General features: G+C 46.6%; 1 protein-coding gene across 5 annotated transcripts in view; it reads left to right on the top strand.

Moving 5' to 3' along the window:
• Window positions 1-25103, top strand: part of FAM227A (family with sequence similarity 227 member A) — a 317179-nt gene that overhangs the window by 149340 nt on the left and 142736 nt on the right. For all 5 annotated transcript variants that reach the window (XM_033929448.1, XM_033929447.1, XM_033929446.1 and 2 more), the window contains 3 exons: window positions 243-326; window positions 21052-21156; window positions 21442-21571. In XM_033929448.1, coding sequence (XP_033785339.1) covers window positions 243-326; window positions 21052-21156; window positions 21442-21571 — 319 coding nt within the window. The remainder of the gene's footprint in view (window positions 1-242; window positions 327-21051; window positions 21157-21441; window positions 21572-25103) is intronic.

Genomic DNA, 25103 nt, shown 5'->3' with positions numbered 1-25103 from the left:
TTTTCCCATTCTGTTATGTTTTTTCTGGATTCCATACTCTAGTAGATCATTCACAAGTTTCCAAGCTTCCTAGAATCAGGTTTTTGTTTGTCGTAATCTCTCTAAGAAAAAATTTGCTGATAGCAGAACACCTCTTCTAAATGAGCTGAATCCTTTGTCTTCTGGTCAGCTGTACATACATTGTTGTAATTACTTGACCTTTTGACTTTTCTTTTTTATTTTTGTTCTTGGCCACTGTGAAGGAACTGCTCCAGTTTCTCAGCACTCCAGATGTTCAAGCCATCCTTCTGGGAAGCTTCTGGTGGATCTTTCTCCAAAAGTATCAGGTAAATCTTGGCCAGGGATTGCTCTCAGGGCAGAAGCATAGCAAGGTTTTGATATCAGGAGGAGCAGATCGATTGTAAAATAAGTGCCAGCGTAAAGCTGAAGGGTTGATCCACCTAGGCACCATTTTATTCAAAATCCATTTGGGAGAGCAGCAGCTCCCCTTGCACCCCACCTTTCTACATCTTTGGTTCAGGGGCACTGTGGGGCATTGTAAGTCTTGAAGAATGAGAGAATGGGTGCCCTATTCCTTAGCAGCTAATATTGATTATAGGAGCACCCGTGAAGTAAAACTCCATTGTGGGAATAATATGGATTAAGTAGCCTGCACAAGGCTGAGAGCTGCCAAATTACCCATTCCAGGAGGGAAATTTTATGGCTGGTCCTGGTTTTAAACACATTCCAAAGCAGTGTGGTATTTATAGTCTATGATTCTATCCACTGAAATCAGTGCTGTGGTTCCCATAATGCACCAGAATGAGGTTGACAGAAATCTAGGACTGACCAAAAGTCTCCCTCCTGGGATGGGTAACTTGGCAGCTCTGCAGGGCTATCTGTGAATCTGTTACTTTAAAACAGATTCATGTCATTATGCAGAGTACAGTACAGGGGTTTAAGAAAGGATTGGACAATTTCCTGCTGGAAAAGGGGATAGAGGGGTATAAATAGAGGATTACTGCACAGGTCCTGGACCTGTTGGGCCGCCGCGTGAGCGGACTGCTGGGCATGATGGACCTCAGGTCTGACCCAGCAGAGGCATTGCTTATGTTCTTATGTTATCACTAGCAGAATTCCTTTTCTAACTGACCCTTGTTTCCGTGGAACAGCAGAGATGCAAAGTTGCCCAGTTCCGGGATGGAGACATTTTTCCAGTCCTGGTTTTGAACTTACATCGCTAAGCAGGGTTAGATTTATAGCACCTGATCTGTCCACTGAAATCAGTGCTGCAGGTCCAATAATGCAACAAGATAGGGTGGTCAGAAATCCAGGACTGGTCCAAAATCTTCAGCCTGGAACTGGGTAAATTGGCATCTCTTGAACAGAATATTCCTTTTAATTGTCCAAGCAGCATATATATCTTCTGTTTTGTCTCGAGTTGTTGAAACTACACTTCTCCCTCCATATTCACAGGTTCAGCACTCGCGACTTTGGTTATTCACATATTTTACCTGGTTGTCTCCACCCCTAAATAATGTCATTCTGGAGTTCCAAAAAAGTCTGGCGCTATTTTTCAGTACCTGCTTCAGCGTGGTCTGGCAAACGGCAGCATGCAGAGAAAATTGTAGCATTTCAGCATGGTCTGGCAAACTGCAGCTTGCAGAGAGAAAATGACAGCAGATACTTCAGTGTGGTTAGGCAAACTAAAGGAGGTGGGAAAGCTTGTGCACCTAATTAATCCTGCTGTCGTTGCTGGGGAGTGACGAGAGAAAGGTTCATCAAACCAGAAACGCTACCCATATTTGGTACAGTATTTCCTCTCTTTTTCAGGAACAGGTCAGGCCTCTCTCCATAATCGCAGTTGGCTACAAAGCGTAAGACTCCTAGTGCTACCGAAAGTACTCCCAAGAGGGAAAAAAGTGAAGACCTTACCAGAAAAGGTTAAATTATTGGCTATGCTTCATAGAGTAAAGTCAGCCTCCACTGTTGCTTGGCATTATGCATTAATGAATCTACCATTAGGTACATAAAGAAGAAGGAAAAACCAATCCATGAAGTTGTTGCTGCAGCTACAGCGGCAGGTGCGAAGACATTACATATTGTGTGAGAATTCCTGTAGACTCTATGTTGATAAGAGGAAAGGCAAAGTCTTTGTATTATAACTTGAAGACAAGGGAAGGTAGATTGTCGCAATCCACGGACTTTCAGGCCAGTAAAGGGTGGTTTGATAAATTCTGGCACAGGTATGGCCGACGTAATGTGAAAGTGACAGGAGAAGCAGCATCTGCCAACCAAGAGGCAGCCTGAGGGTTCCCTGCCATCTTTAAGGAAATTGGAGAGAAGGGATATGAACCTGAGCAGGCATTCAATGCCAATGAAACTGCTCTATTTTGGAAGAGAATGCCACAGAGGACTTTCATTAGCAAAGAGGATAAGCGAGCACCAGGCTTCAAGGCTGCAAGGGATAGACTAATCATGCTGCTTTGTGCAAATGTAGTAGGCCATATGATAAAGCCAACATTGATTTATAAAGCTGCAAACCCCCGAGCCTTGAAGGGAAAAGATAAGTTTCAGCTGGCTGTTTACTGGATGCACAACAAAAAGGCTTGGACAACAACAGCACTGTTCCTTGAGTGGTTTCATCAGTGTTTGGTGCCTGAAATAAGAAAATACCTTGCCAGTAAAGGAATGGAATTCAAGGTTCTGTTGGTATTAGACAATGCTCCTGGATACCCAGAACCACATCAGTTCCACATTGAAGTAATGTACATACCCCCCAACACAATATCTTTCATCCAGCCTCTCGAACAGGGGGTAATAAGAACATTCAAGGCACATTACACATGGTATTCAATGGAGAGCATTGGCCATGTGATGGAAGACACCAACGTGGAGAACATCATGAAAACATGGAAGGACTTCACTATCGACGATGCCATCAATGTTATTGAAAGAGCACTGAAAGTTGTCAAGCCAGAGACAGTGAAATTGTGCTGGAAGAATGTGCAAAATGTGCAAAAAAGAAGTTCACTGTCATTACCACAGAGCCAGTCCAAGAAATTATGGAAGACATTGTGGACTTGGTAAAGAAGGTGGGTGGAGAAGGCTTTGAAGATATGGATCTGGAGGATAATAGATTTAATAGACACCAGATCCAACAAACTAACAGAAGATGACCTAATTGACCTGATTGTTTCCGAAGGAGAGGCAATACCAGATGAAGAAGAGGATGAAGAAGTGCTAGAAGACAAGTTTACATTGGACAATATTGCAGAGGGTCTACGCAGGTTCAGTGCTGTCATGGACTTTTTTAATTACATCGATCCATCCATGGTATGTGCCTTGAAGGTGAAGGAGTTAGCAGAAGCAGCAATGTCCACATACAAGAATATATATAAAGAAGCAGAAGAGCCAAACAGAAATCACAATGTATTTTCAGAAGATACCAAGAGTCCCTGCCTCTCCATCCACTTCTTCCGCATCAACCACTCATGAGGAGGCATCCCCTTCGTCTCCTCCTTTTCCTCCTACTCTTGTACTTCACACTGAACATGTACAAGATGATGAGATGAAGACACCAAAGATCCACTTCCACCGCCTGAGGAGGCACCTGGTGCTCACTTATCTTCTTTGTCTCCTCCTCCTGCACTGCATGCAGAACATGTACAGAATGACAAAGATGAAGAGATAGGTACGCCTGAATAAGAGATAGGTATGTGTTACAGTACTGTATTATGTTTAACCATATAGTACTGTATATGAACCATGCTTTAATACTGTACAGTATTTGAATTGTACTGTAAAAGTGTACAATACAATACAAGAACTGCAATATATAACTTGTTGTTTGTTTTTTTTTTTTAAATAATTGCAAATATCAACAATAAGTTTTATTTACGATTTCACAGTATTCACAAGGGGCTTAACCGCAATACCATGAATATGATAGAAAAAAGTTATTTGCGTTTTTTTGGTATTCGTGGACTGGCTTTGCCCCTAATCCTCGTGAATATAGAGGGAGAAGTGTAGTTTCAATCCATGGCCAACTGTCTCGGATTCCTGCTGTTGTGGCAGAGCACTTAATAACCTGTTTCCCAAGTGCCCTCTTCAGGAGAACTGGTAGCAGGAACCTCTCCTTGAAATACATACCCCAACCCCGGGATTTCACTGCATCCAATGTGATGTAAGCTGCAGAGACCAGAGTTTAAAATTTATTTAAAATTTTATTATACTGCCTAATCAGACTTCTAGGCGGTGTACATAAGTCAATAAAAACAATCAAGTTAATAAAATAGACATAATGGGGAATAATTAACCAAACGAACAAACTTGAACAAAAGGGAAAGAGAGGTCGAACTACAAAATTATAGAGAAAAAAAGTTGGGGGAAGTCCAAGAGAAGGGATGTGGAATTGTCCTTAGAAGGACGGGTGCTATTTAACAGCATCTTTAAAAGAATAGCTACTACTCGAAGGCATCTTTAAACAAAAAAGTTGTTAATTTAGATTTGAAATGATTTAAGTTTATTTCCTCTCTTATGTAATTAGGTATAAAGTTCCAGAGAGAAGGTGCAGGGAGAATGGAGGGAGGGAGTAAGAAGGGCCTTTTGAGTAAATGTTTGCATGGTAACTTAAATAATGAGTGGTTCTTTGCATAATATAGGCTATGTACCTTAAATAAGAATAGCCACATTGGGCCAGACTGATGGTCCATTTAGTCCAGTATTTGTTTCCAACAATGATGGTCTTTGTAGAGGAAGTCAGCCTTAAGACTGAAACTTTCCCACACATGTTTCGCTCTTGAATCAGTTCACAAAGATATTCAGAGTTTGCCATCAGATGAAAAATTGTTAGAACAACAAATGACAATAATTCCAACATTGTGAAAGCCTTCTCTGATGATAATGAAGTTGAAGATGCAGGTGATGTATTAGACCACACTACTTCTAATGTAGATGATCATGACAATGATGATGCTAAACTATTCTTCACTATATGGAAGTCTAGTTGTCAGATAGAGATTCCCTTGTTAAATATCTACAGATCCAGTCAAAATACATCAGTAATATTGCAACCTGGCCTGATTTGAAGGAACATTTTAATCAGACTAAGCAATTCAATTTCTGCCAGTGCAGTTGTGGAATAGAGAGTTGCGTGGGGTAGAAATCCCACCCGTCCCCACCCGTCCCTGCCAAAATCACATCTGTCCCCATGAGGAATCCCACCTGTCCCCACCCGTCTTCACGAAGAATCCCCTCCATCCCCGCCCGTCCCTATAAACTTCATAAATAGTTATTTCATTTAATTATGCTACTGAATTAAAGGCTCTGGTAGAGACCCATTTACAAATGAGCAAAGAGACTTTATTAATTTGGAAATATTAATTGAGAAGAATACATACTTTGTAAACGGGTTTCTACCAGAGCCTCTAATGTAAATATAAAATATAAATACTCAGCTGATGAGAACCCCCAAGCTGTCAGCTGAGGACTTCCTTTGCAGTTGGCCGGGGGTCCCTTTTGCCAGCTTGGCAGGCAGCAGTAGCGTCCCTGAGTCACAGATGCTGGCACCTCAGTGGCTCATGGATGTTGCCAGCGACTGCTGTGCTTGGTGGAGGGGAGTTCTGGCCGTCTCTAGAGGAGGTCCTCTGCTGGCGTGCTTGGGGTTCCCCACCAGTCACAGCAAGGGTCAGCAAGTACTTCAACACTGTAGAAATAAAACCAGAAATGCATTTCCTTTTCTTTTGAACACAATACAAAGACATCTGCTATATACATTTCCCAAAGCTAACATATTTTAGTCATAAATTCTATTTTTTACCTTTGTTGTCTGGAGACTTATTTTTCCATAAAGTTGGTCCCAGTTTCTTTTTTCCGCTTTCCCATCTTCTGTAAATTCTTCTGTTGCTGTCCATTGGTTCTTCCTACCATGGTCCAGCATTTATCCCTTTCTCATCTTTCGTGCCTGCCCACTAGCCCCATGCCCAACATTTCTCCTTCTATCACCCCTCTCCAGCACCATGCCACATCTCTCCCTCCATTCCCTTCACCACTATGTCCAACATTCCTCCCTCTTGCATCCATTTCAATCTATCCCACTGTTCCCTTTCCACCACAATATTTCTCCCTCTCATCTGTACCTCACTCCCTCCCTATGACCAAAAATTTTCCTTTCTTCCATTCCTGTGAACACAACCATCTCTTTCCCTCCCTTCCTCTCTCCCAAGTTCATGCCTTCTATATCCAAAAATGCATTCCCTCCCCCACCTCAACATCTCTTTCCCTCCCTTCCTCTCTCCCAAGTTCATGCCTTCTGTGTCCAAAAACGCTTTCCCTCCCCCACCTGAACATCTCTTTCCCTCCCTTCTTCCATCCTCTTTCCCAAGTTCATGTCTTGTGTCCAAAAACACACTCTCTCCTCCACTTCAGCATCTCTTTCCCAAGTTCATGCCTTGTTTCCAAAAACACACTCCCTCCCCCACCTCAGCATCTCTTTCCCAAGTTCATGGCTTGCTTCCAAAAATGCACTCCCTCCCCCCTTTTGTGTTCCACCTCCCAGCCCTCATCTGCAAGCAAAATGGAGCTCGAGCTGCGAGGCTCGTCTTCTTTTCCCTACCTGCCCTTTGCTTAAGCCCTCCCTCCAAAGTCAGTGCTGATATCGTGGATGACTTCCGGTTGGCTGTGTGCTGCGGCAGGGCAGGTAGGGAAAAGAAGACGAGCCTCGTGGCTCGAGTGCATCGAACCCCGCGACCCTAGGAGGCATCCCCACGGGATCCCTGCGACCCTAGGGGGCATCCCCACGGGATCCCCGTGACCCGAAGGAGGAACCCGTGGAATCCCCGCGGGTCCCGCGGGATTCCCATCTTCCCCGTTCCTGTGCAGCTCTCTATTGTGGAACACCTGTTTAGCTGCTGGTTTAATGTAAATCATATTTTATTGATGTACCATCAGCAAATACACAACACCAAATAGGAGTACAAGAAAGGCGAGAACACCAAAAGTACAAGAACAATTTTTAAATAAACCCAAGGACAAACCCCCATCCACTCCCAAATGCAACCACACCCTCCCCCCAGAAGCACCCCCAAATCCCTACCCATACCCCCCAAAATAGCAGAGAAAACAGAGAGACTGCTGAGCAGGCTGTGTTCTTATGCCTCCCAGCCAGCACCAAACCGGACACCTTCGCCCCAACCACTCCCCCTCACAGAATCAAACCCCTCCCTACCCAACAAACATACCACTCTCACCAGATCATCCACACCCACCATCCACACTCAGCCAAACAGGATACCATCCAACCCGGGGAAACTGCCAAGGACATACCGTATCATCAGCTAAAAGGAATTTAAGACCAGACCTCTGGCCTGAGGGGACAGCGATTGAATATAGGTGTCCCAGGTCTGCAGAAAAACTTTTTTCTGCTTGAAGGATAAGTGGGCATGGCGCTGCTCCAAAAGCATCAAATTATGAAAGCGATTCCTCCAAGCCCAGTAAGCAGGTGCGGTCGCTTGAATTCAAACGCTAAGTATGATCTTCTTTCCTATAACAGCAGCTTTCCGGATCAGCGTCCAATGTCCCAGAAGAAGCAACCCCTCTCCAGTCCATTGCACAAAGACAGGGTATCACATCCAGGCAGGAACTGCGGATTACCCCGTATAGACAACTGATCCAAAACCTGAGGGTCTTCCCCCAGCATCCCAACCAAGGTCTTCCAGCAAAAACGCCAAGACCGAAGAAGGAAATTGGATCGGAGTGTGGGGGGAAAGAGGCGGACGGGCATCTGGGACAATGAAAACAAGTGCCAGGGATGAAAAAGAGCAGTTTCGAAGTCCCTAAAAAGATAATCATCGCTCCTTAAGCACCAGTTACCCAAGAAACTAAGCAAGCAAGCCAAATTAAACATGCTGATATCCAGAAGTCCCAAACCGCCGAACCTCCCTGGTCCAAACAAATAAGAGAGCAAGATCCGAGACTTCTTACCCTGCCAGAGGAAGAGAGTCAGCTGTCTATGAAGCTGTTGAAGATCTCGACGTCGAAGACAAAGGGGCAGCAGCTGGAGTATGTACAGCCAGTGGGGAAAAACAACCATCTTATACAATTGGACCCTACCGTAGAAGGAAAGAGGCAGGGACATCCACTGCGTGAAACTACCCAACGTAGTGGCCAACAAAGCATCTACATTAGCATGATAAAGCTGGCCCAAACAGCTCGTGAGCTACACCCCCAAATACTTGAACAAGCCGTCCATCCACCGTAAAGGAAACTGACCCGGCCACTCCCGACGCACAGAGTCTGCAGTAGCTAGCACCAAGGATTTATCATAATTAAGTTGAAAACCAGAAAAATCACCATACTCCTCAAAAAGCGACATAAGAGTAGGAAAGGAAGCCCACGGAGAGGTCAAATGAACCAACAAATCATCCGCAAATGCCGAAATCTTAAACTCATGTCTGCCAAGACGGACACCCTGAACCTCCGGAGTAGCAGAGATCTCGCGAATTAAAGGATCCAATGTGAGCACAAAGAGAAGAGGCGACAAGGGGCAACCCTGTCTAGTACCCCGCTGAATCGGAAAAACCGCTGAGGAAACCCCATTAACCAACACCATGGCCTGAGGAGTATGATACAGCGCTGCCACCGCGGCACTAAAAAAAAACCCCATACCATAATGTTGAAGAGTGCAAAACAAAAAGTCCCACAAAACCCTAACAAAGGCCTTATGGGCGTCAAAACCGACCAACAAAGAAACTTTCTCACGCTCCACCCACTCCAGAGAAGCCAGAATAGTACGTAAATTGCGAGTTGATGACCGACCCTGGACGAACCCAACCTGAGGATCCGTAACAAGCGAGGGCAAGATCCCCGCCAACCGGTTGGCCAATAATTTAGCAAAGAATTTCGCTTCAGCATTCAAAAGGGAAATGGGGCGGTGAGAGGAGGCCTGTAATGGATCTTTCCCAGGCTTAAGCAAAACCACAATCTGAGCTACCTGAAGAGAAGGCGGAAAAGCCTCAGCGCGCACCACACCATTAAACACGTCAACCAGAACAGGGGCCACGTCTATAAAACAGGGGCAGAAGTCTATAAAATTTGTTCCAAAAGCAATCGGGCCCTGCCACCTTATTCAACGGGGAGCTACCAAGGACCAGCATCAATTCATCAACTGTAAAAGGGGCCTGTAAGCGTGCGTTCTGAGTCTCCGACACCACCGGGTGAGAGACCTGATCTAAATAGAGATCCCCCGCTAGCGAAGAAGCCTGTGGAGCAGCATACAACTCCTGAAAGTAATGTTGAAACACCGCCGCCATATCCTCATCCCTGTGGACCAAACCACCATCTACTTTGCGAAGTTGTAGAATAGGGGAAAATCCCTTAGCACGCCGAATTAAATTAGCCAACAACTTACCGCTCTTATTAGCATGCAAATACAGTTGATATTTATAGTAAGCCAGAGATTTCATAGCCCGGTCATGTAAAAGTTCCCGCAACGCCAGTTGCGAGGCCAACAGTAACACCCTGTTGATTCCGGTGAGATGAGCCCCATAGCAGCGACGGTCATCCTAAACCTGGCGCTCCAACCGGAGCACCTGACGGTCGCACCATTTTTTCTTTCTGCTGGAGTAAGCAAGGATCTCTCCGCGCAAAACCACTTTAGCAGCCTCACAATAGAGAAGCGAGTCATCCTGAGAAGCCGCATTATGAAAAGCATAATCCTTCCATTTGTCTACCAACAAAGAATGGAACTCCTGGTCAGAATAGAGTGAGATAGGAAACCGCCAATGAAAGCCCCTAGGGGCATCTCCAGGAAACTCTAAAGTAAGAACAATCATAGCATGATCAGAGACATCATACCCCCCAATCTCCGCCGATCCCACCTGCGAAAACAGGGAGTCCGTTAGCAGCCAATAATCAATACGGGACTGCATTGCATGGGCGCTAGACGTGTGAGTGTATTCGCGGTCTCCAGGGTGTAACACCCGCCACACATCAATCAAAGACATAGATGAAGCAAATAAGGGAAGGCCTTTAGTCGGGGCATACCTGTCCTGAGGAAGGGGATTAGACTTGTCAATAGTGGGATCGAAAGGTTGGTTAAAATCCCCCCCAACACCACGGGAAGATCCTGGTGAAGGAGTCTGGTGAGGGAATGCATAAAGGACCCATCCCAAGTGTTAGGAGCATAGATGTTATACAAAAGCAAGTCCTGCCTATTAAGAGTGACTTTAGCTAAAAGATAACACCCCTGCGGGTCAGACTATACCTTATGGGCAGATGCAGACCTTTACGACATAATATGACCACACCTGCTCTCCGGTGCAAACCTGGGGATTCCAAAACCTCGCCAACCCACCAACAGCAGAGTTTAACATGTTCCGCAGAAGAGAGGTGGGTCTCCTGCAAAAATTCTATATCAGCCTTTTGTCGATTCAATGTTCTAAGAATTTTTTGACGTTTAACAGGAGACGTGATACCATGAACATTCCATGAGATAAACTTAATCACCATGAAAAAGAAAGACCATGGTAGAAAGGAAATAACCTAACATACTACCGGAGGAACCGTCCCAGCCAGCAGTTCCCTCCTGGAACAAAAGACCACCCACAGTCCAAAAAAGAAACAAAACCAGTCCACAGCCCTCCGGGTCCCACATCCACAGCCAGTCACACCCATGCACATCCAACCTTAAACTCCCCACATTCACACCTCCCTCCCAATCCCCTCCCCTGGCCATCCAACACCCACCCATCCTCCCCAGCATCCCCCAAACCCCAAAATCCCATGCAATGATCTGGGAGAACCTCAGATTTAGGTCACACTTGAAGGCCCTACTGAGCCCACCCCCCAACCTCCAGAAAAACCAAACACCATCCAACCATTCAAGTACCCTAGCATGAAATAGAAAAGGCCACAAAGATAGAAGAAAAAAAAAAAAAGAAAGAAACGAGGCAGCCGCTCCAAACCCAAACCCCAACTAACCCAGCATAGCATGAAAATCTAGTAAACTGTCCCTATGCTGTGCCGAGTCAAAAAAGTGAGAGCGATCCTCATGTTGAACTTTAAGACGTGCAGGGTAGAGAAGCGCAAACTGGATGTGTAGCTCATGGAGTTGACGGCAAACAGCGGCAAACTCCTTTCTCCGGGCAGCCAATTGAACCGAGAAGTCCTGGAAACACAGAACTTTCTGATTTTCATAGGACAAGGGGCCCTTCACCCGAATAGCAGGATCTCCACTTTGTGGACATAGTTCAACACCTTGAAGATCACCATCCTATGACGGGCAGCATCCGGGCGACGAACACCCAGACGATGCGCTCTTTCAATCCACAGGGGCCCTGCAGTCGATGGAAGTTGAAGAGACTGCACCAACCAGGATTCCAGAAACGAATGCAGCTGCCCATCCGACACAGATTCGGGAATGCCAACAAGCCACAAATTGCGTCTCCAGGTCCTCTACCTTGAGCTCCAGCTGTTGAATTTTGGAGTTCGTCGCCATCTGGGCCTCCTGGGATCGCGCAGCCGAGTCCTCCAAATCTGACACCCGTTGCTGGAAAGAACCAAACTCCGCTCTCAAATGGCTCACAGAGTCATCTAAACCATCCAATTTGTCGGAGAGCTTTTGGAGCTGGGAGGTGAAGGTGTCCTGAATCGCTGCCCGCACCTCTGTGATAATATCAGCCACCCACTCAGAGCGCGGCGAAGAGGGAGACATGAGGGCCGATTCCGCCATCTTAGACTCGGCTCCACGAGGCTTGTCCCAATCTTTGTGGGTCACTTTGGAGGCCATAGGTCCCCGAAAGGAGCACCAAACGCTACAGGAAACCCGCCCCACAAAACCCGGAAGTTGGGGAGAGCAAGACGCCACCTGTTGGGAAAAAAGTTTGGATCTACCCAGATGTTACCAGGCAAACACAAGAACGACAAAAACTCTTCCTGGCTATGAGAACTAAAATAGTGACTTTGGGTGTGACTTTTCTACTAGGCTATCCATGTAAATGCTTGGTTAAATACCTAGGAGTTAAATATGTATTTTTTGCACCCAAGTAGTTGCGGGGTTTTCTAGATATGAAGAAATTATCTGCAGGAAATGTTTAGCAGTAAATGAACAGCAATTTAAATAGCGGGAACTAGCTGTTAAATCAATTCTTTTTTCCTTTCAATTTGAGTTTCTCTTCACTATATTTAGGATCTCTCTCCAATTTAATTATGGTCTAAGGAAATAGACTCCACCTCTGAAACTGTGCTTATAGGTGTCTCTGCTGTTCCCTGCTTACGAGTTTTTCTGTTTCTGTGGGGGGATGGGGAGGGGTGAGTGGGGGGGTAGGGGCTTCTTTGTTGGGAGGGGGGGGTATGGTGGGTCCGGGGAGGACATAAGAGTCCAGTCCTCCGCGGGTGTTTGATGAAAATGCATACCATGGTTGTTATTGCTGTTGTATTTACTGTTGCTTAATAAAATAGATTTGAACATAATTATGGTCTAAGGAAGATGTATTTACCTGTTTTGATTTATGTAATGTTATTTCCTTCTGTTTTTCTGAAGCAAGAGTTAACTTGTAAATTATATGAAAATTTAATAAAGAATAAAAATAAAATAAATCACATGACCAATTAACCAAATATGGACCTAGTGGCAAAATGCAGTCGCAATTTATCATTGGATCATAATTAAGTATTTATATTGTAATTGGAAGATGCACTAACACATACGAATAATAATAAATGAAATGATGTCATGAAGTTAATAAAATGGGCTGTCACCCATGGCTCAGGGAGTTTCTTGTTTGAGATTCTGCCAGTTAGCAGATCACTAAGATCTTCCATAAGGCCATATTGTTTTAACCTGGTTTTGCCTGGTTGTTATTCTGTGGTCTCCCTCACAGGTGGAAGAAGGGCTGGAGGGGGTGGGGGTGGGGGAGGAGGTGGGTTTGAGGATAGGAAGTTTGTCCATGTAGTTTTTCAAAGCATTCAAAGGAAATTTTTTAATGTGTTCTTCACTATACTTTACATAAGTATTAAAAAAAAAATACATTTATTTTTACTTTCACTTAAGTACTTTGAACAACACTGACAACTAGCTTGAAATATTTCTCTTATTTTATATCTTCTCTCCTCTTCCTCTCTCCCCCCACCCCACCGGTCATTCCAGTCAAGTTTTGGCTGGGGCCAAAATTATGGGCTCAAAGAGTGGGCATTAGGTTTCACCTTGGACAAAGGCTAAATAAGCTCCCTCACTCATTCACTCAGGGGCTGTCAGTACAATCGCTGCAGCATCAGTCTTATCCTTCTCAAGAAATTGCAACTAGTCATTGAAACAACTCTGTTTCCCTGCATTGAGGCATAGATGTTCTAGACCAGTGGTTCCCAACCCTGTCCTGGAGGAACACCAGGCCAATCGGGTTTTCAGGCTAGCCCTAATGAATATGCATGAAGCAAATTTGCATGCCTATCACTTCCATCATATGCAAATCTCTCTCATGCATATTCATTAGGGCTAGCCTGAAAACCCGATTGGCCTGGTGTTCCTCCAGGACAGGGTTGGGAATCACTGTTCTAGACCAATAGTTCTCAAACCTACTCTGGGGCACCAACAGCCAGTCAGGTTTTCAGGATATCCCTAATGAATATGCATGAGAGAAACTTACATGCCTGTCACCTCTCTGTGACAGAGTGAAGATCCTGCCATTGGCCAGAAGAGGGCAGTGGAAAAGAACTCATTTGTATACAAGCAGCTAAAAACCAGGGCCGGATTAAAGGATAGGTCCAGTAGGCACGGGCCTAGGGCCCGAAATGGTCAGGGGAGCCCATTGGTGCGGTGCTTTAGGGCCTCACCTTTGCTAGATTTGCCAGCGGCAGCAGCAGTGTCGTCATCGTCCCGGCCCACCCCCAACCCAACCCGACCTTCCTTTCTATCCCTCCCTCCCATCGCGAGACTCTAAACAGCACTGCAGCACTCTAAGCACTCTAAGCAGGCTGCTTCGCGGCTCTCTCCTGCCAATGATTCCCTCTGGTGAGTCACTGATGACATCATCAGTGACGCACCAGAGGGAATCACCGGCTGGAGAAATCCACGAAGCAGCCTGCTTAGAGTGCTGCGGTGCTATTTAGAGTCTTGCGATGGGAAGGAGGGAGAGATAGGAGAGTCGGGGGAGGGGAGAGTAGCAGTCTGCCCCAGGTGCTCAGCCTGGTGTCATGAACTTCTTCGGCTAGCAACAGCATTTACAATTCGCTGCTGTTGCCAGCTTCAGGCCTTCCTCTCTGCCCGGTCCTGCCTACTTCCTGTTTCAATGAAGGCAGAACCCGACAGAGAAGAAGGCCCGAAGCCAGCAACAGCAGCGAATTGTGAATACTGCTGCTGCCTGAAGAAGTTCATGACGCCAGGTCTTGCGTGACAGAAGGAGGAAAGGGAGCAGAGGGGGAGAAACTTGCTACACCCAACTGGAAGGAGAAAGAGAGGGAGGGAGGGAATGAAAGGAGATACCAGGGAACAGAGGGAGGAAGAATTGTCAGGCCATGGAGGGGAGGAAAGTATGCCAGACCAAGGGAAAAGGAAGGGGGAAAGGAAGGAGGAGATGTCAGAGCATAGAGGGTGAGGGAGAGATGGAAGAAAAGGAAAGGAGAGAGATGCCAGAGAATCTGGGAAGGGAAGATACCAGACCGTGGGGTGGGAAGGAAAGAAAGAAAGAAGAGAGAGATGCCAGAGCATAGGGACGGGGTGGTGACAGAGAGAAAAAAATGGAGAGGCGGCAGAGCTGAAATCAATCATGTACAAAGGAGAGAAGGGGCAAAGGATAGACAGTTTATGGAAGGAGCATAGAAAGAGGGAAGATGCCATATTGAACGGGGAGAGGGCAGACTGGATGGAAGGGGCAGAGAGAGAGGGCAGAGAGTGGATGGAAGGGATTGATGCTGCATGAAAGACAGAGAGAGGACAGATGATGGCTAGAATGAAGAGAGTGAAGACAAGATGATTAAAGCAGAAATGACAAAAGGTAGAAAAAATATTTTTTGTTGCTTTAGAATAAAATAATATTGTAGGTGTATTGATAAAACTTTTATAAGCAGAAAATAAGGTAATCTTTTTATTGGACTAATTTTAATACATTTTTTACTAACTTTTAGAGACCAAAACCCTGTTTCCCAGGTCAGGACAGTATAATGTAACAGCAGTATACTATATTGACCTGAAGAAGGAGGCTATGGCCTCTGAAAATTAATTGAAAAATGGATTAGTCCAATAAAATGGTATATTCTTATTTTCAATTCTTGTTTTATTTCTCTTTGTTAATTTGTAAAGTGGTGATTGTCAGTATTTTCAAATTTACATCTGCTATATTTATATTTTGCAGAGTATTAGGGAGCTATGTGTCATTGTTTCTGTGATGTTTCACTGTATGCAGTTTGGCTTCTTGGCGGTTCAGTTTAACCTTTATCAACATATTTTTATTTTTAGTTTGTGATTACTTATGCCATACTGGGTGAGGGTGTATCTGTGTTCTGTGTATATGAAAGACATGGTTTTCTATTAGCATTGTCTAGCCTTATTTGGCGAAATGCATCGGGCATGGTTCTTGGGAGCACCTTGAATAAACCTGATTTGAATCTCCTTCTTTTCTGCCGATCTTCTTTTGTTTCATGTTGGATTCTTTGATGGACCGCTTGCCTTGTTGTTTCATTACAAGTTAACATACATGAAGTGGAATGTACTAGAGGAGTTACAGATTTGGTTGTTTATCCATACATATGGGTTACGGTTGGTTGACGTAGAGTGAGGCAGTTGGGAGGCATTGTAAACTTGGTTATTAATATAGACTTATATTTCGGATAGTATTACTGCTTTACAATATATTTGAACACTTTATATACGTATGGAAAGAGTTCAGAGTTAAAGTCCTGGGAAAGTAGGTGGGAAGGAAAGGAAGGGGGATTTGTTCAGAGATGGTTGGGGGTTGCATAGAAGAAAAACTGTGCACTGGTATGCTAATCTTTGTTTTGAATTAAAAAAAAGAAACAGAAGTGAATAAGCAAACAGATAAATGGGGCGGGGCAGGGAGCAGGGCAGGGCCAGGGAGGCCCCAGTATACTTGTGTGCCTAGGGACCCTCGAAGAATTAATCCTGCCCTGCTAAAAACAGCTCCTGAGCAGAAAGCTGGGGAAAAGAAGAGCTCCTTCGAAAGCACAGGTGACCCTCAAAGGAAGGGCTTTGGCCTAACTCTTGGTAAGCCTGTAGACCAGCCTATCCAAAAGAGTTTGGAGCGTAGAGAGGACTCAAACTAGTTGACCATTAGAGGGCCTGATGGAGAGGAGATTAAGTGATTGGGAGAATCCTCAGGGAGTGTGGAGACTGAGTGACAGGGAGAGTTTTTCAAGGCATGTGTCCAGGAGAAGATGACTGAATGACTGGGAGAGTCCTCAGGGCATGTGTCTGGGAAAAGATGATTGAGCGACTGGGATCAGTGGAGTAGCTGGCGAATAACCGGCAGGGCTGGTGGCAACCAGTGGAAAGACAGAAGTTGTCAGAAAACCCAGAAGGAAGTGGCCTGAAGAACCAGAGATCATTGGCTGAAGGTGACTGGTGAGTGATCAGTGGAAGGACCAGCGAGGCCGGTGGTGACCAGCAGAGAGACTGGTAATGGTACCAGAAGCTGCCAGAAGACCCGGAAACAATGAGGGTTGGAAAGGACCTGGTGAAGTGCAAGAAATCCTGGGACTGACAGTGACTGGAAAGTAACCAGCAGAGGGACTGGAGGGGCTGGTGGCAACCAGCGAAAAGATGGTAATGGTAGTGGAAGCTGCCCGAAAACCTTGAAGCCCATGGAGGGTTCAGAGAGGACTCAGTGGTGACCAGGAAGTGTTTGGAAGAGCCTGGTCGGGTTTTAGAAGAGTGTGAGTTGTGTGATTGAGGAAAGAAGACCAGAAGTGCCTGAAGGTGGAGAAGCGATGGGTGATGATTGTTTGGCCCGATCAGTGGCATACCAAGGGGGGGGAGTGAGGGGGGGAGGTCCGCCCCAGATGCAAGCCATGAGGAGGTGCTCCCGGCCTTGGAGTCATGGCATGGGAACTTCCCTTCTCATGGCCCGACCCCAAGGCTTTCGCCTCCCTTTGCGATTCCTCTTCAAAGCAACCTGCAGAAAGGATCGCGGGTACTTCAGCGATCGTTGCAGGTTGCCATAGGCATCCCGAGCTGTCCCTCTGACCGTGGTCCCGCCCCTCCTCTGACATCAGAGGAGGGGCAGGACCGCGGTCAGAGGGACAACTTGGGAGGCCTATGGCAACCTGCAAGGATCGCTGAAGTAACTGCGATCCTTTCTGCAGGTTGCTTTGAAGAGGAATCGGGTAAAGGGAGGCTAGAGGGGAACACGCAGGCCTTCCCGAGGGGAGGGGGAGGGGGGACAGTCCTTCGGGTGTAGAGGGGGAGGTACAGACCTTCAGGGGGGACAGACCTTCGGGGGGGGACAGGCCTTCGGGGGGGTGTAGGCCTTCAGGGGTTCAGGGGTGGACAGGCCTTCAGGGGGGACAGACCTTCGGGGGGGAGGTGCAGTCCTTCGGGGGGGGGTGCAGGCCTTCAGGGGGGACAGGCCTTCGGGGGGGGTGCAGGCCTTGAGGGGTGGGGTGTAGGCCTTCAGGGTGGGTGCAGGCCTTCAGAGGGAACAGTCCTTCGGGGGGGTGCAGGCCTTCAGGGTGGGGTGTAGGCCTTCAGGGGGGACAGTCCTTCGGGGGGGGTGCAGGCCTTGAGGGGTGGGGTGTATGACTTCAGGGTGGAAAGTCCTTCAGGGAATGTGCAGGCCTTCGGAGGGGTGCAGGCCTTCAGGGGGGACAGACCTTCGGGGGGAGGTGCAGTCCTTCGGGGGGGTGCAGGCCTTCAGGGGGGACAGACCTTCGGGGGGAGGTACAGTCCTTCGGGGGGGTGCAGGCCTTCAGGGGTGGGGTGTAGTCCTTCAGGGTGGGTGCAGGCCTTCAGAGGGAACAGTCCTTCAGGGGGGTGCAGGCCTTCAGGGTGGGGTGTAGGCCTTCAGGGGGGACAGTCCTTCGGGGGGGTGCAGGCCTTGAGGGGTGGGGTGTATGACTTCAGGGGGGACAGTCCTTCGGGGAGGGTGCAGGCCTTTGGGGGGGTGCAGGCCTTCAGGGGGGACAGACCTTCGGGGGGGAGGTGCAGTTCTTTGGGGGGGACAGGCCTTCGGGGGGGGACAGACCTCCAGGGGAGGGGGTCCTGGTGTAGAAGTACATGGAGGGAGGGAGGGAAGGGGGGGTTCAAAGATACGTGCATATGCCGGACTTTGGGGGAAGAAATAATGGGTCTAAAAACAGAGGAGTGGGTAATGGGATTTAGGGAGGGAAGGAACAGAAAGGAAGAAAAGTTGGACACAAGGGATGGTGTGAAGGGAGGATAGAGATACTGGATAGGAAGATAGTTGGGAAGAGAAAGGGAGAGATGGTGGACCCTGGGATAGTGGGGAAGGAGGGAGAGATCTTGGATGAAAGGGTAGTTGAGAAAAGGTGAATCTGTGGATGGAGATGAAAAAAAAGGAAAGATGCCAGACCTCCGGGGGAGGGAAGGTAAACGGAAGTGGAGGACAGAGATGGTAGATTGATGGTTAGCACGAAGAAAGAAGAAAGAAGGAGACCATGGCAAGCAAGACAACCAGAACCTGGGACCAACAAGATTTGAATATTGACCAGACAACAAAAGGTAGAAAAAATAATTCTATTTTCTGTTTTGTGATTACAATATGTCAGACTTGAAATGTGTATCCTGCCAGAGCTGGTGTTAGACCGCAAACGTGAGCTAGAATTTAACAGAGAGAGGAAAAGTCCTTTTTGTTTCTTTATTTTGTTTACACCACTGGTTTCCAACCTAGTCCTGGAGGACCACCAGGCCAATTGGGTTTTCAGGCTAGCCCTAATGAATATGCATGAGAGAGATTTGCATATAATGGAAGTGAGAGGCATGCAAATCTGCTTCATGCATATTCATTAGGGCTATCCTGAAAACCTGATTGGCCTGGTGGTCCTCCAGGACAGGGTTGGGAACCACTGGTTTACATCACAGCGCCAGTGTGGTTAGGAACAGCCAAAGGGGGTGAAAACCCACCGGGATGTTTGAAAAAAACACCCAATTGGGCAGGAAAATCGAATCGAATTGAAAAACCAATTCAATAGGCTGAATTGAATTGAATCAAAATTTTTTTTTCTAAATCGGGCAGCACTAGTTTGCGCTACTGTCTTAGACTTTAGGACCTGGGATTGGGGAAAGATGGCATCCTCAGTACTTTATAATGCAAGTGAAACGAGGATTTGGTCAGACTTTTGAAGGGTCTGCAGAAGAAAAATATTGTATAGGCCGGGGGAAATGGGAACTTTTCTTCCTATTTTTGTGAATGGCAAGGCTAAGGATGTCAGAGTTCAGTTAAAATATGTGCTTTATAAGAAAATATAATAATGTGTTTTATAAAGTTTATAAAGCATTTCTGGCCTACCCGGTGAGGTGTTCCTTGTGGTGGTGGCAGCATGTCAATGTGTTGAGAGGAAGAGGTGATCTGGGAAATTCTGCTGAGCAAACTCCGGGCCCATTTCAACCCCCCAGTTAGTCCACTCCACTCAACTGGTTCACACACTGAGTGGGTCTTTGGATGTTGTGCCTGGATAGTTGTTTTGGGATCTCTTCCAGTGGTTTGTCAGTATCTCCTTGTGGTTGAAGGAAGGAAACTTTGTTAACTTTAGCATTGACCTTCAGAATATGTTTGTAACAGCGCTGCTTGTGTAGCATTAGGCTATGTAGTGATCGAAAGAAAAAAACAGACCTTTGCACATTTTTGCACTATATAGTTGGTGTTTGAGGAGATTCACATTTCCTGCACAGCTAAGTCCTTGTGAAGTTACCTTGTGCTGTATTTGACATCTAGCAAGGTCTCTGTTTGGAAGGAAAGATCTCAGCTTAAAAATGAAGTGGCCAGAAGTTATTGTAAAAGCAGATAGCGTAGCTGGTTTTAAGAAAGGTTTGGACAAATTCCAGGAGGAAAAGTCCATAGTCTGTTATTAAGACATGGGGGAAGCATCTGCTTGCCCTGGATCGGTAGCATGGAATGTTGCTACTCTTTGGGTTTTGACCAGGTACTAGTGACCTGGATTGGTTACCATGAGAATGGGTTACTGGGCATGATGGACCATTGGTCTGACCCAGTTAGGCTATTCTTATGTTATGTTCTCATCTGTAGGGGCCTTTGTTTTCACTTCTTATTTTAATGTATTTTTTTCTGGGAACTTATCAGTGTTTTTTATAATGGGAACAAAAATGGAAGAGAATTGATGTGTGTGGAATGGGGGGGGGGTAACTCATTTCTTCAGCTAAATAATTCAATCCACCTCAACCAGACATAGAACTCACACACCATTCACACACCCTTTAACCAAAAACATCAAAAGAAAAAAACTGTTCGATAACCTCCTAACACTCGACCCCCAACTCTACAACCTATTGACTTCGACCACAGACTACAAAACCTTCAATAAAGAAATAAAAACCCTTCTATTCAAAAAACACATAAAATTGAACTAACACAATCAGAACTGTCCCAAGGATCACCTGCAACTACTCCATATGTACTTCTGATGTCATGACAATTCAGACATAATTTATGTTATGTTATGGTATGTTTGAAATAATGGTTACATATATGAGGTTCAATAAAAGAAAATTTTCACTGCCTGTTTCTATTCTGACCACTTATTCCGTTCATGGTTATTACAAAAAATATTTTTTTACATGGGGGGGGTCAAAAAATTATGGGCCCCGAGTGCCACATACCCTAGGTACGACACTGGGCCCGATCACATTCTCCTATATACAAATCTCTCTCATGCATATTCAATAAGGATATCCTGAAAACCTTATTGGCTCGTGGTCTCCCAGGACAGATTTAAGAAGCACTGTTCTAGACAGTACTATTTTTACTCCTCAGCTTCAAAACGCAACAAGCCTCTCTTGCTTTTTTGCCCTAGGCCCATAAGAACATATTTCAATGTATGCTCTTTCCTTCATGTGTGCTTCATCTGTTTTTTCTTTCTCTTCTATAGCCAGAGCCTGAGAATCAGAGCCTGCTGTTTCAGTCCGTTGCAGACAACTATGTCCATCTCCTCCAAGAGGCCCGCTCATTTTTGTATGGAGACAACTTTCTAAAAGTGAGGGAACTGTGAGAGCCTTCACTTGCACCTGTTTAGCTAAATCTGTATATAACCAGTTTGCAAAAAAAAAACAAACCAAAAACTAAGAAAAAAATATTACTGCTTATTATTTATAGCAGAAGTGAACGATTGTGCCATATATTCTGATCATGGTACCAGCCAATATGAATGAGATTTTGTTTATGGTCATCCAATAGAGAACTAATGAAATGCAGGAATGGTGTGCACTGTTAGAACAGCTTCAGGAGAATCATGTCTCTTCTCCAATGTCTTTTCTTACAGGCTTTCCCATCAGTTCTGAGCCAGGCTGTGTACAGCTGTTTTTGTTTCTCCTTCCCTATGTCATGGCACCAATTTTACACTGACGACTTCAAGACTATGATTTGTAACACCATCTGGGAGTGGATAGGTGGTGAGTGGTAATACAAGGGCCTTTTTTTCTTTTCTGTGTACTGCTTTATCTTGACATGTGTTACTGTGGTTCCTTGACCAACCTCCCTCACTGTTCCCTCTAAGCCAGCAGTCTCAAACACGTGGCCCACAGACCGCTTGTGGCTCTCCAAGTTTTATTTGCGGCCCGCGGTCTGGACTGGATCATTCTCTTCCTTTTGGAGCAGCAGCGTGTCTGGACGGTTCGTTCCGTTCAAAGCCGCGGGTTGGCGGCTCCTCGCACTATCCACTCCTGCATCGGAAGCCTCTCTGACATCACAACATCAGAGAAGCTTCAGATGCAGGCGCGGATCTCGCAAGAAGCAGCCACCCGTGGCTTTGAATAGAACGAGCCAGTCAGACACGCTGCTGCTCCAGTGGCTTACCAAGGGGGGGGGGCGGTCCGCACAGCTGGCCACCCTCCACTGTTCTCTCTAGAGTGCGGCTCGTCTAGAGCAGTGGTGCCCAACCTGCTTCCCTTCCCTTCTCACCGTTGCCATCGGGGAACAGGCCGGCACCATGCTCTTTGATCTCCCTGCTTCTCTCGCCGCCCAACGTCAATTCTGACGTCGAGAGGACGTTCTGGCTAGCCAATCGCTGCCTGGCTGCCCAGAACGTCCTTTCCGACGTTAGAATTGACGTCGGGCGGCGAGAGTTGGTCGGCCCCGTGGAGAATAGAAGCGTTGAGATCTCGGCCTGTTCCCGATGGCGGCAGCAGCCTATTCCCCGGCGGCGGTGGCATGGGGGAGGGCAGGAAGGAAGAAAGAAAGAAGGGGGGACAGGGAGCCAGAAAAAAGCAAAAAATGGGACACGGAATCAGAGAAAGACAGAGAAAGAAAGAAAAAGTTGGGGGAGGGAATGGGGTCTGGAGGAGAGGAAGCATACAGGAGGCTGAAAGAAGGGAAGAAATATTGGATGCACAGTCAGAAGAATAAAGTACAACCAGAGACTGATGAAATTACCAAATAAAGGTAGGAAAATGATTTTATTTTATTGAAATGTGCCAGTTATGAGAAAGAAAAGATATTAAATGTGAGTGTTTGGAGGGCCGCAGAAAAAATAGTTAATGTCTTATTAAAGAAATGACAATTTAGCATAAGGTAAAATTCTTTATAGTGTATATATCTTTCCTTTTAACTGTTAAAGGAAAGTTTTATAAACTATAAAGAGTTTAACCTCATGCAAAATTGTCATTTCTTTAATAAGACATTAACTATTTTTTTCTGCGGCCCTCCAAGTACCTACAAATCCAAAATGTGGCCCCGCAAAGGGTTTGAGTTTGAGACCACTGCTCTAAGCTAAGCAGGAGTCCTCCAATTGCATTGCTGCCAGTAGGGTATAGTGCTTCAATATTGTGGAGACCTGCAGAGCTTGCCTGTTCCTCACTTTCAGTGGAAGTAAAACCCGAACTGTCCTCCTTTTTCTGGAGGCATATGGTAACCCTATGTTAAACCAAATTCTTATTCCACAGATACCTTAACAGTTCTATACAGTTCTATGTGGCTCACACAAACTTCAAGAGGCTGGATACACATTCTAGGAATTACAATACATCTGCCACATATAATCTAATTTCTTGATAACACATACGAGTGAAATAAAAATGTCTTCAAATTTTCCTAAACCTTGAGTATTCGGATATGAGATGGCAAAGAACACCAGATGAAAACTGCTTGATACTTAAGCGAGGCATGATTTAGTCTCCTTTACCAATGGAAAGTACAATAGCTTCTGATTATCCCAGGACAAACAGGCAGGTATTCTCACTAGTGGGTGACGTCATCTGACGGAGCCCTGATGCGGACGTCTCACAAACATACTTGCTTGTAGAAACTTTAGAAGTTTCGAGTCGTCCACACCATGCATGCACGAGTGCCTTCCTGCCCGATGCACCGGGCGGGTCTCCTCAGTTCTTACTTTTCCGCGGAGCCAAGAAGTCCGTCTTCGACTCTCTGCGCGAAGTAACTTCACTTGTGCCTTCTAAGTCCACGGTTTTGGGTTCTTTTTACTCATAATCGTTGGTTTTCGTCGTGCTGGAGAAGCAGTTCATCGAGCTCTTTACCACTATGGGGCCGAAGCTTCTCTCCCAAATCCAGCCTGGGCATGCAGAGGCCTCCCGTGAGGTCGAGCTGCCTCCGGTGCCTCCACGACGTACACTCTCGCTGCAGGGAGCCGAGTCTCTCTGAGTGTCTGGTCTGGCATCGATGCATGCATCGCAAGGAGCAGAGTCTTTGCCCATGCCTACATTAGAACCGATTCACTTGATGCAACGAGCAGAGTCTTTGCGAGTGCCTCCGTTGGAACCGATTCCCTCAATGCCAGGAGCGGAGTCTTTGCGAGGGCATCCTCCGAACCCGATACCCTCGATGCCGAGCCTCGAGGCTTGGTGGGTGCCTCGAGGTGCTTCTACTCAACCACCTCTGCTTCGATCCACCGCCTCCAGCCCCATTCACTCGCTGGAAGCCTCAACGGTGCCTCGCTCGCCTCAACGGTCGAGGCCTACTTCCAGGCACAGTTCTGGCCATCGCTCGAGGCATTCTTCGAGGCATTCATCGAGGCATGCCTCGCCTCGTCAGAAGCAGCCTTTCCTCGACTATTTGCCTCCAGCGTCTTCACCTCCTCCTATGCTGGAGCTCAAGGACACCTTGGGATCTTTTTCTCCCTGCAGATCCCCAGCCTCGTTGAATCCGGAGGCCTCGTCATCCTCGAGTCCTTCTCGAGGCCCTACTCTGGCTGACCAGTTGTCTTTCTCCTCTTTCCTTCGACAGATGGCTGTGGATCTGGACATTACCCTGGACTCGGGGTCCAAATTTTCCAAGGAATATCTGGAGACGATGCATCTCCCTCAACCGCCTGCTGAGTCCCTCCAGCTTCCTCTGCATAAGCTGCTGGACCAGACCTTCAAGCGCTGTTTTGAAACACCTTACTCCATACCAGCTGTTCCAGGGAAATTGGATGTCAGGTACCGCACGGTTCACCATAATGGATTGGTTGGGGCCCAGCTCTCTCATCAGTCTCTCCTGGTGGAATCCTCTTTGAAGTGGTCTCACCCCTCCCAGGTCTATGCCACCGTTCCACCTGGCCGGGAGGGCAAGACCATGGACAAATTTGGCAGGCGCATCTACCAGAACTCGATGATGGCCTCTCGAGTCCTGAATTACAGTTTTCATTTTGCCACCTACTTTGAGTTTTTCCTCTCAGTTCTGCAAAAATTTCTACCCTATTTGGACTCTCAAGCTCGATTCGAGTACCAGGAGGTTCTGGCTTTGTTGTCCCAACTGCGGCTCCAGATGATGCAGTCGTCTTACGATGCTTTTGAGCTCTCGGCGAGGGCTGCTGCTTGTTCGGTGGCCATGCGATGTCTGGCGTGGCTTAGGACCATCGATATGGAACCGAATCTTCAGGACAGGCTGGCTAACATCCCGTGTGCTGGAGCTGACCTCTTCGATGAGTCCATCGAGGCAGCGACCAAGAAGCTGTTGGACCACGAGAAGTCTTTCCAGTCAATTCTCCGT

Source organism: Geotrypetes seraphini, chromosome 2 (assembly GCF_902459505.1).
Source record: "Geotrypetes seraphini chromosome 2, aGeoSer1.1, whole genome shotgun sequence".
NCBI lineage: Eukaryota > Metazoa > Chordata > Amphibia > Gymnophiona > Dermophiidae > Geotrypetes > Geotrypetes seraphini.
This window is presented reverse-complemented; position numbering and strand designations above follow the sequence as displayed.